General features: G+C 48.8%; 2 protein-coding genes across 5 annotated transcripts; one reads left to right on the top strand and one right to left on the bottom strand.

The window, feature by feature from the left end:
• The first annotated feature begins 221 nt into the window (after window positions 1–221).
• Window positions 222–3,831, top strand: LOC124683533 (4-hydroxybenzoate polyprenyltransferase, mitochondrial-like). Its single transcript, XM_047218034.1, has 8 exons — window positions 222–699; window positions 1,568–1,703; window positions 2,141–2,268; window positions 2,528–2,597; window positions 2,678–2,827; window positions 2,910–3,045; window positions 3,125–3,221; window positions 3,334–3,831. Exons 1-8 carry the CDS (start codon window positions 278–280, stop codon window positions 3,401–3,403), a joined length of 1,209 nt encoding a protein of 402 aa, XP_047073990.1. The 5' UTR covers window positions 222–277; the 3' UTR covers window positions 3,404–3,831.
• Window positions 3,832–5,606: 1,775 nt separating this feature from the next.
• On the bottom strand, window positions 5,607–10,269 carry LOC124683532. 4 transcript variants are annotated; one of them, XR_006996732.1, is made up of 4 exons: window positions 9,332–10,269; window positions 6,237–6,454; window positions 6,070–6,123; window positions 5,607–5,976 (listed from the first exon to the last, which is right to left on the bottom strand). XR_006996732.1 is itself a non-coding variant. In XM_047218031.1 (4 exons), exons 1-4 carry the CDS (start codon window positions 9,396–9,398, stop codon window positions 5,738–5,740), a joined length of 585 nt encoding a protein of 194 aa, XP_047073987.1. In that variant the 5' UTR covers window positions 9,399–10,269; the 3' UTR covers window positions 5,607–5,737. The 4 variants fall into 4 exon arrangements, 3 of the variants coding, with proteins under 3 accessions (XP_047073987.1, XP_047073988.1, XP_047073989.1); XM_047218031.1 differs by having other exon boundaries at window positions 5,607–5,983; XM_047218032.1 differs by having other exon boundaries at window positions 5,607–5,983; window positions 6,237–6,448.
• Window positions 10,270–10,533: the final 264 nt, after the last annotated feature.

Here is a 10,533-nt window from a genome sequence, read left to right as displayed (position 1 = left end):
CGACCGCAGAGCTTCAGCTGCCTACAAGGTTAAATGGGACATATGCATTGCATGGCAGGCACAACCGGTCCGCAGACGGAAATTAGTCGCCGGCGGCTAGCGTGCGCGCGCCCTATATTAATTATGCCAGAACTACGAAATTAGTCGCCCGGCCGGCGGCTAGCGCGCGCCCTATAAATATCCTGCTCTTAGTTGCTTCGTTAGCTTAAGATTCAGATTTACACACATATCATTCCGTGGTGCCAAACCCCCGTACACGAAGGACCTAAACACGGCCATGGCCCTCCTCAGCGTCAGCCACCACACAGGCGTCCTCTCACTACATCGACAGGGTCCTTCTCCCCGCCAGCTTTCTGCACGATCACAGGCGATCCCGACCTCCTCCCAGGCCATGGCCGTCCTCCGCCTCAGCCAGCACAGAGGCGTCTTCCCACTACGTCGACATGGTCCTTCTCCCCGCCAGCTTCTTGCACGAGCGCGCACGATCTCGGCCCCCTCTCAGTCCACGGAGGAAGACGAGAAGACGGAGGAAGACGAGAAGACCGAGGAAGACAAGAAGACGGAGGAAGACAAGAAGGACAGCAGCCCCCCGCCGGTGTCGTGGGTGGAGAGGTCACTTGAGGCGGCGCTCCCGTACGCGAGGCTCGCTCGTCTGGAGAAGCCCATCGGCAGCTGGCTCCTCGCTTGGCCATGCATGTGGTATGCTTACTACTACTCCCTCCGTTCACATGCATATAACTTGCGATCGAGGTTCTAGCTTGTTAATACTACCTCCGTTTGAATAAGGTTTATATTTCTTTCGAAAAGTCCAACTACGGTGGAGTTTTGCCTAAGCTGACTGAAAATGCGGCCATGCACCCCCTTGCCACTATGTATCAGCTGTGTTATTGTGCCTCATCAACATCAAAACAAGGACACCAAACCTGTGGCTAAAACACCTAGATCACGCAAAAACAAGGCGCGCAACGTGCCCCCAACCCCAATCAAGAGAGGAAGCCTAGCCGACATTACTGCTGCCGCCAACCATATCCCTTAACCTCAGTGACAAGAGTTGATCTTTGGGGTTCTCCACCGCTAATTCACAAGTCAGTGAGCCACCCGCACCGCGCACAACAAATCGGGCCCCACAGCGCCAACTTCGTGTGGGCTTATCCTATCATAGGTTACTGGCGACCGCTATGAGGTGGAGGGGGCGGATGTGGTGGTATCCGGGGCTCCTGTCACAGCTTGTGTCGCCCTGTGAAGGGAGCCAATTGATTCTTTTTGTGTTCTCACTATCCGATATAAGTTCTAGAACATCCACTTCTTAAAATACATTGATGATTGCTCTCGCTAATTGTTTGGTTGCACTTTCATACACATGCAAGAGAGCTCGCCGTCATTTTTACATTACCAAGTAACAACAGAAATCTTCTATATGGTTCATAACTAAAAACATGGCACCATAAATGGTTTGTTAAAGCTTCATAGGAGACATTATCAATGCATTTTGGTATTTTTTTCTTATATTTAGTTCAAAGCATATTTGACTGTTGTTTGAAAAGCTCCTATAACCTTTGCATTGTAGGTCAATAACAATGGCGGCAATGCCAGGGACGCTTCCTGACTTTAAACTGCTCGCACTCTTAGGATTTGTATGTATCCCCATGAGGGGGGCCGCTTGCACAGTCAATGATTATATCGACCGCGACTTTGACAAAAAGGTTATTGTTTATATCTTCTTTATAGTTTCATCTAGTTGCATACAACACCCTTCAGAATTTCCCTGTTATGGAAAGTACATTGAAGTTTTTCGAACCATGGATACATACAAGGATCAAATGTAGTTATAGATGTATTATATGATTATTACTTTTGAAATAGTAATTATAGTAATTTAGCACAATTAAATGTCATATGTCATGCTAAATATGATAAATAGTAGATTAAACAAACAACTTAGTTAAACCACATAAAGAGAAAATATGCTAAGCAAGGTTCCAAAATATTGGATATATTTTCTGGAGATGCAAGCATGTCACTATTAAGGTACCTTCTACCCTAATTATTTTTAAAAGTAAACTAAATTTTCCAAAGTGATGATTTCATGGGATAAGTTAGCTCAAATTTAAAACTGAAGTCGGACATGTTCCTCTTGTAGGTTGAGCGCACCAAAAACAGGCCTCTTGCATCAGGCGTAGTAACTCCTACTCAAGGATTGTGCTTCCTCGGATTTCAACTACTACTAGGACTGGGTTTGGGTTTTCTTCCCCAACTGAACAACTTAAGGTAATCTCTTCTTTTTTTCTCTTGCGAGTGGAATGAAATCTATCTATTCCGGATGCTCCAAACTCCAACCTTAGAAACTATCTACCATATGGCATTGTGTGCAAATCATATAACGAAGCCCTACAAGTCTAATGTATCCCTGTTTATCCATTTTGACGTACTAATTTCCACAAAATCCAACGGATGATAGTTTGCCAGATATATTTTGCTTGTATCATTATATAGTATCACCTCTAAATTTGTCTCATTTCCTATGTAGCCGTGTTCTTGGGCTCATTTGGCTTCCATTGGTGTCTTCATATCCCCTAATGAAGAGGCTCACATTTTGGGTAAGTGATAAGGTTGTACTAACGTAATCTTGCTTATAGAGAGTGATCACTTAAGTTACTTCCAATGAAATTTTTAACAGCCTCAGGCATATCTCGGATTGTCGTTCAACTGGGGAGCTTTATTAGGATGGGCTGCTATTAAAGATAGTTTGGAGCCCACTGTCATCCTTCCAATGTATATTGCTGGGATATGTTGGACATTGGTGTACGATACCATATATGCACATCAGGTATTCTTTCATATCAAAATTGAGCAAACACGTCTTATTAGGTTGACATAGTATCTTATCATCGTATCATAATGCATGCCAGGACAAAAAAGATGACCTCAAAATAGGAGTTAAGTCCACAGCCATAAGGTTCGGAGATTCAACCAAGCGCTGGATTAGTGCCTTTGGTACTGCAACTATTGGCGGTTTAGCACTTAGTGGTTATAATGCTGGACTGGGTTAGTGATCATTATCAGAATTAAATTAATTGTTCTTAAGTAACATTTATTGATTTCTTACATTAATTATGTTCCACAGCTTGGCCATACTACCCTTTTCTAGCAGCTGCAGCTGCACAGTTGGCATGGCAGATTTCAACTGTTGACTTAAATGATAGCGCAGATTGCAACAGGAAGTATGATTTTCTAAATTTAAATCATTATGATTTAGAACAAATAATATGATAATTTGTTTCTTACACCGCTATCATGTTTTTGACCTGATTAAGTTGCCTCCTTACTATGCAGATTTGTCTCAAATAAGTGGTTTGGAGCCTTGGTATTCAGTGCGATATTTTTCGGTCGACTTGCAGCATGATCGATACATCAGGCGTGATGTGACTCTATGACTTCCATATAGGATTTTACACATTTTTGTGACTTCCCAAGAATGAGAGACAATTTGTGATCTGCTAAGTGTAGTGTACTCCAAAATGAACATTTCAAAGTTCACCATTTAATAACATCGGAGTAAATAAGATTTGGAAAAGTTACGGACAATTTGGCAATCGACTTCTCCCCGGACACTACTACACTGTAGAGATTTTGGGGCACTTCAAATTACCCCAATAGGTGACCAAAGTGCCTCTATTTACTTTTAGAGACACTTTGAAAAGTGGCCCAGATGCTTGTGTCTCTAAATGAAATAGGGGTACTTCATTCAAATTGGCCCAAAGCCAATTAAAGGGCACTTTGAGATGTGCCGCTACAGAGTTTTAGGGGCACTTTTGAGATGTGCCTCTAAATACATTTAGGAAGTAGAGAGATATACAAATATATTTAGAAAGATATACTTCTATTGTTTTTTCTTCTAGGCCGCTTAAGTTAGGAAAATGATTAGGAACCTCCGGGGGATCACGTCGCTGGCAACCCCCGCCTCCTGCTAACGACACGCGTCGGTGGGACCCACACATGACGCTCCTGCTGCATTATCCCTTCCCCAGCCTCCGCTTCTCTCCTATCCACTTATTTTTTCCCTGTTGTCGCCATGGAGATTGTATCCCACGCACAGCACGAGCCGCCGCTTCTCCCGGTCGCGCGCCGCTGCTACCGCCGCCCAATTGTGCGCCATGCCTCCGCCGCCGACGTGCCTAGCCGCTGCATCCGCCTAGTCGTGCGCCGCGCCTTCGCCGCCGACGTGCCCGCCGCTGCTGCCGCCTAGTCGCACGTCGCGTCGCTGCCGCCGACGTGCCCCACGCCCAAGGCACGGCTCTCGCAATGAAGCACCACCGTGCCGCTGCTCCTCCGCCGCCCGTGGCCGTGCTTCTCCCCCATCGGCCCAACAAGACGCCCTCCGATTTTGCGCATGGTGGCTCGGAGTCTCCCCAGTGTTGCGGCCACTCCGTCCTCTTGCCGCAGCGATGCGGCTGTTTGGAGGCGTCGAGGACGTCCTTGAGGCCCATGGCCGGCACTGCGGCCGCTTGTTGGCCGCCGGTATAGGTCCAAGGCTTTCTTGTGCTTCCCGCATATCTCTGGAGCACGTGCGAGCTCCCCTACCGCGCCATCCACGCCGCCATCCCCAGATCCCCTCCCACTCACCTCTCCCGGTCAGCAGAGGTCGTGGCCGCGAGCAGCGCTGGCCGTTGAGGAGCGCAGGGGCGCAGCTACAGCCAGCCCGACTCCCTCTTAATGCCGGCGACAAGCGCCCGCCATGGCTGCATGCGTTTGATGTCTTAGTCCTCCATTGTTGCTACCGACAAAGGCAGGGTTTGCTACCTATGGCCTCCGGTGTTGCTACCACCGTTGAGCGCCGTTTCTGCGCGTCGATGGCGGAGGTGCTGCCTGCGGTGCGCGTGGTTTGCTACCTTAGGTGTTCGACGTTGCTACCAGCGGTTCTGGGTATTGCTACCTTAGGTACACGAAGTTGCTGCAACCTTTTTGGCGACGCTGCTGCAGGCGAGGTCTCCTTCATTGTCTTAGAGGATTTGCAGCATATGAATAAAAAAATTGCTACAATTTATTTGTGGTTTTGCTACATCTGCGTAATATGTTTGCTACGTGGTCTCCGGCAAGGTCTCCGGCGAGCCCATCCTTTTTATTTTCTTTTCTGAACGAAAGTTTTTTGCTTCAGTCATTTGCTGCCGGGGGTGATTTTTTGCTGCCGGAGATGTTTTTTTGCTACATGCAAATCTAACCGTTAAAATGGTTGATCCGACGGCTGGGGACCCGGGGGCTGGGGAATCAGATCCCCCGGGGGACGCCCAGTAGTTTCCCTTAAGTTATCTATAGCTTTGATTTGGTGTTGGTGTGCGCTGGGGCCTTTCCCCGCCTGCTTGCATTTCGCTTAAGTTCGGTTGGGCGGCGACCTAGAAAGCCCATATTGCTGTTTAGTTTGCTCCTCCCTTTTCTTTTTTTAGATGAACCGTCCCTATTTTATTAAGAAATAATGTTTGAAATTGATATAGAAATCGGTACAATTTCTGGTGGAGTTAACAGCCACAAGTGACGCCCCGGATCGAGAGATGTAGCTTCACGGGAAAGATTGTAGCTTCTATTGTATATTGCCTTTTCATGCATGAAACGAACAGCTGCAAAGGGTGAATAATCATAGATCTCTCGAATAACAGATGCATTAACCTACAGAAGCATCTACTAGATCTCTAATAGCTCCTTGACAGTCTGAGGTAAGGCTGACCTGACACACGTCCAAGTCCTAGGCCAGAGCTAGAGCCTCACTACAAGCCAAAGTTTTAAGAACATTTGGGTCTGAAATGCCAGGAAAAACGGTTGCTGCACCCATGAATATGCCTTGTTGGTTTTGACAGATAGCGCCAACCATGCCTTGATTGCTTGTACACGGCATAGCTCCATCGACGGTGATCTTGTAGAAGCCAGAAGGTGGATCCAGCCAGCTCCTCGACCCTCTTGCCACGGGTTGAGTAGGTTTCATAACTATACGCTTTACAAGTTATTGGAGATTTGAGATATATCTCATAATGAACAAAATAGTAGATAATGGGCTTTGAAAAGTTTGCTAATGAATACCTTTGCGTCGGGCCATCTAAATTGCCCAAATTGTGAGCAGTACCTTGGTGAAATCTGAATGAGATATTACTTCCATTAGAGAAAAATCCATTGTTTCGTCGAAGGTTCCGTGGAATGAAATAAGTGATACACTAGTTCCTCATCACATAATGCCCAAATCTTCTTACCATAGCACACTCCAGCAAAGAGTGCTTCCAAGAATCAAAGGCTCCACACAAAATGGACGTTGGTGTTGTAGCCATATTACGATGATGGAGAAGATCAGCTGTCGGTAGAGATTGTTCTGCCAAACGGCATAAGAGAACTTTCAGTTTAGAGGGAACCTGCACCTTCCACATCTTGGCCCAACACTTGGACTCGACTTCTGAATTTGGGCCACCTGCAACTGAACCAAGCCTCTCGTTGATGTTTACTATCAACTATCATCCTACACTACAAGAAAACCCCCTCTACAACAACACATTTTTGTGAATGCCCATATAGGCGTTGCTAGGGCCTATACCAACAGATAAAAATGTGTTGCGTTTTTGAGTGTTCCAAGGGTATAATGCAACGCACATACACTCGTTGGAAACCAATGGTCTAGGCGTTGCGAAATAGCTACAGAATACAAGCAACAAGTGCATGCGTTGGTAGAGGAATCCTATACGAATTGAAAATTATATTTCATAAAATATTAGTTTCTGGAATAGATATGGTTTGATTGCTCCGGACGATGACAATTATTTTTCTCACCAATAGAACAAATTTCATATGAGGCATACCACAACACACATAAGTCGTAGGATATGAATGCATTGCATCACAAATAAATTCAATCTTTATTATTGGAATACCATTTGATAGACAGAGGTTATATGAAGAGGACATAATTTAGAATTTTGCAGAAAATATGATATTCTACCTAGTCCTACAGATATTCTTCATTAAAGGCCATTCCATACACGAAAATTATCTGAAGGGTAGAAAATTTACATCTTGCATCAAAATGATATTCTACCTAGTCTTATCCTATATGTTCTTTCTGATATTTGGTTCTCATATATCCAGAGCAGATATCCAAATAGCCTGTCTTGCTGATTTATGGGACCAGCAAATATAAATTTCGTGTTCAATATTAATGTCAAAAAGAGAGTAAAGGTTATAGTGAATTCTACCAAGTACTTGCTGAAACTTTTGTATGTATGCTCATCATGTGGCATGCCAAAGCTAAGGGCATCTCCAGCGGCGCGACGCAAACGGTCGCTCACCGTTTGCGTCCGCTTTGGTCGTAAATGCGTCTGGCACCCTCTCCAGCGGCACGACGCAAAGTGACCGGGCCGTCCGCGGAGACGCAAACCTGGCCCAAATATGCGCCAGGTTTGCGTCTCGGCGGACGCTGCGCGGACGCACAAAGTGTCCGCTGCGGTCTCCACCGGGCCCGCCTGGCAGCGAGCCTGCATGGAGGGCATCGCTTCCGCGGCCATCGCTTCCGCGGTCAGCGCCTCCGCGTCTGCGCCGCAGCTTTCGCCATGAATGTCGCAGCTTCCTGTTCTGCGCGTGCACTGGCGGGCGGCGGCTGGGCTTTTGCGACGCCTTCAATGGCATCGTTTCCCGTGCGCGGCCGCCCTTAAAAGTCCAGCGGCCGCGTTGCTCCTTCGCCCACAGCTCCACTCGCACCACAACCGCCGCTGTGCCATGGGGAAGAAGAACGACTTCGAGGCCTCCGGCAGCGGCAGCAAGAAGGTGGTGCTCCCCGTCACGGTGGGGAGGCTCATGCACGGCAAATGGGTGTTGTGCGACGCCTGGTCCGGCGTGCAGCTGCCTGGCGGCTGGCGGCTCAGCTGCCGCCGGGTGCCCATCCCTCCAGTACCTGCGCGCGAGCCTGAGCGGACCAAGGAGATCCGGCGCAGGAGGTGATATCTGCCGGCGGACCTCCGCGCCGATCCGGCGTACGCCATCGACTCGGAGAGTTGGCGTACGTACCTGTCCACGGAGACGGACAGCAGACGAAGGGCTGGCTTCATGGGCGACAGGGATTATCCCTTCGGCCCTGCACTGCCGGCTCGTCGTCGGCGAGCGCCGACGCATCGTCGGCGAGCGCCGACGCGACGTGAGCAGCCGCAGCACAACGACCGCGAGGACGAGGACGACGACGACGAAGCCTACGCCGTGTACGACGACGACGACTACATCGAGGCGCTCGCGTACCATAGCGAGGAGGTGAAGGACGACATCGAGGACTACGTCGGCCTCGTCTTCCACGAATGGCAGCATGGCAGCAGGCCATGGCAGAGGGCCGGAACTTCGAGTTCCCCGACAACATGACGGACGACGAGATGGCCAAGCTCGGCCTCCTCGTCTCCAAGTACGACGCGCCTGTGCAGCCACCGTTGCCCCGCTACGCCACCGCTGTCATGCCGCCTGGCCTGTCCGCCGATGAAGGCCTTCGACAGGCGCTCCTGGACTCGGCGGCGCCTCCTCCACCGCCGCCACAGCCTTGGGCGGCTCCCCCACCGCCGCCACAGCCTTATGGCTCGGCGCCTCCCCCACTGCCGCCACAGCCTTATGGCTGGGCTCCTCATCCGTCGCCATAGCCGCAGCCCTGGGCGCCTCCTCCGCCGCCTCAGCCGCGGCCTCTTCAACCTCGAGCACCGCGATCGCGCCCGGCGTACGCTCCCCTGGATGGCTACTGGCCGTGGGACATACCGGAGATCATCTTGCTCGACAGTGACGAGGAGCAGCACGGCCACGATGCGCAGCAGTGGGCGTTTTAGGTTTTTTTTATGTTTTCAAGTATGTAAGTTATGTTTCAGTTTTAGTAAATTATGTTTCAGTTCAAAAAAATGATTCGTCCTAAAAAAAATGCGTCGTGCCGCTGGAGCCACCCCCTGACGCAAACGGACGCGCGATCGTTTTCGACCAAAAGGGCCGACGCAAACGGACGCGCGCGGACGCTAAAATGCGTCGCGCCGCTGGAGATGCCCTAAGTCATCACGCAATATACTTTTCAATCTTGTGCATTTTATATGGCTCATAAGACCTGCATGTCAGGGTGGTTATAGCACATATAAAATACAGATTAAATCAAGATAAGAAATCATCATGACAGGGTGGTGAATACATGAAACTTAAAATCAAAATTCTTTAATTAATTAGATTTTCTATTTAATGGCATATCAATATTAATAACTAACTGATTCATAGACTGGAAAATAAAAGTATCACAAAGCAGAACTGGACTTGATATAAATATAAATGGCAAAAAGGGAGGAACTAATACCTACAGGTTGTCGTGCTGCTGGTTGTTGTTGCTGATGCGCTCCTGCTTGCACTGTGTGCTGCAGCATCTCGTGCCGGTGCCGCTGCCACCGACAGCGGCGTTGCCTCGATCTGCCTCAAGCGCCATCACACATGTCTAGCATGACAAAACAGGAGTTTCCCAAGGTCAAAAACATTGAATAAATCAATATGCATATATTAACAACAGTATACAATTTTGGTAAAAGAGTACTTACAGTATTGGTGGTCTGACCGGTGCACTAAAAATATTGAGAGACAAAGACATGTGAGCTACAGTACTTAAATATAGGTTAGCTAGGCTGAATAGCTTTCCGGGGAAATTAAGCCTTACGGGATATAAACTATTTATAATATTGCGCATGAGCCAGCATGAGAGGTGTGAAGCGGCTCTGCACTTCTATAAAAGGGAAAGAGGTACTTTAAATCCAAAATGCAATGAATTACGTTCTTTTATTTCCTTCTCCAGAGTGATGTGGCCTCCTCCATTTCTAGCAAAGTGATGTAACGCATCTAACTACTACTATGTCGAGTTGTTAGCACAGAACCATCACATTTCCTGCTAAATGTCGATTTTGGTACCAGTTTGTGTTTCGGGAGAAAAACTACCGCATTTTGACTAGATTTTTGCAAAAAAAGCACTAATTGTACATTGATTCTGAATTGACACAGAAACTGACAGCTGGGTCCTACTTATCAGAACCAATTTGCAGATGTGGACTGGGTTCTTCCTGTCAGCCCAATTAAAAAAGTCAAAATATTTGAAGCAAAGAAAAAAATGGAAATCTAGAAAAAGGGGAATAGAGAGGTTCCCTGCCAGAGCATCCACCGACCAAGCCCCTGCACGACCCTCCGGCGAGACCTCGCCGCCACCGCCTTGCCTCCTGCTCGCCACCAGGATCTGTCGACGGCCCTCTGCTCGACGGACACAAACCGCGGCCTCCCGCGCGCTCCCGGCGCTCCGCGGAGAAGGTGGCGACGCCGACCACTGTTCTCGGCGAGTACGGGCTTGGCCACGGCCTCCGGCGAGTACGGGCTTGGCCACGGCCTCCAGCGAGTACGCACTCGGCCACAGCGGGCAGCGGCCATCGTCTTGGCGAGGGCAGCGGTCCCGTGGTCACCGGCGAAGGGACGTACTTCTCCCGGGAGATACGGGCGCCCTGGCGGTGGATGCGTTAGACGCCG

This window comes from Lolium rigidum, chromosome 1 (genome assembly GCF_022539505.1).
Source record: "Lolium rigidum isolate FL_2022 chromosome 1, APGP_CSIRO_Lrig_0.1, whole genome shotgun sequence".
Classification (NCBI taxonomy): Eukaryota; Viridiplantae; Streptophyta; class Magnoliopsida; order Poales; family Poaceae; genus Lolium; species Lolium rigidum.
This window is presented reverse-complemented; position numbering and strand designations above follow the sequence as displayed.

What these genes read in the sequence shown, in the direction of transcription:
- LOC124683533 (XM_047218034.1), top strand. Translation starts at nt 278, where the DNA reads ATGGCCCTCCTCAGCGTCAGCCACCACACAGGCGTCCTCTCACTACAT. An exon ending in TGGTTATAATGCTGGACTGG is followed by an intron (nt 3,046 to 3,124) that starts GTTAGTGATCAT and finishes TATGTTCCACAG; the next exon opens with CTTGGCCATACTACCCTTTT. An exon ending in AGCGCAGATTGCAACAGGAA is followed by an intron (nt 3,222 to 3,333) that starts GTATGATTTTCT and finishes CTTACTATGCAG; the next exon opens with ATTTGTCTCAAATAAGTGGT.
- LOC124683532 (XM_047218031.1), bottom strand. Translation starts at nt 9,398, where the DNA reads ATGCTGCAGCACACAGTGCAAGCAGGAGCGCATCAGCAACAACAACCA. An exon ending in AGCAGCACGACAACCTGTAG is followed by an intron (nt 6,455 to 9,331) that starts GTATTAGTTCCT and finishes GGCTTGGTTCAG; the next exon opens with TTGCAGGTGGCCCAAATTCA. An exon ending in CTTTGCTGGAGTGTGCTATG is followed by an intron (nt 6,124 to 6,236) that starts GTAAGAAGATTT and finishes TATCTCATTCAG; the next exon opens with ATTTCACCAAGGTACTGCTC.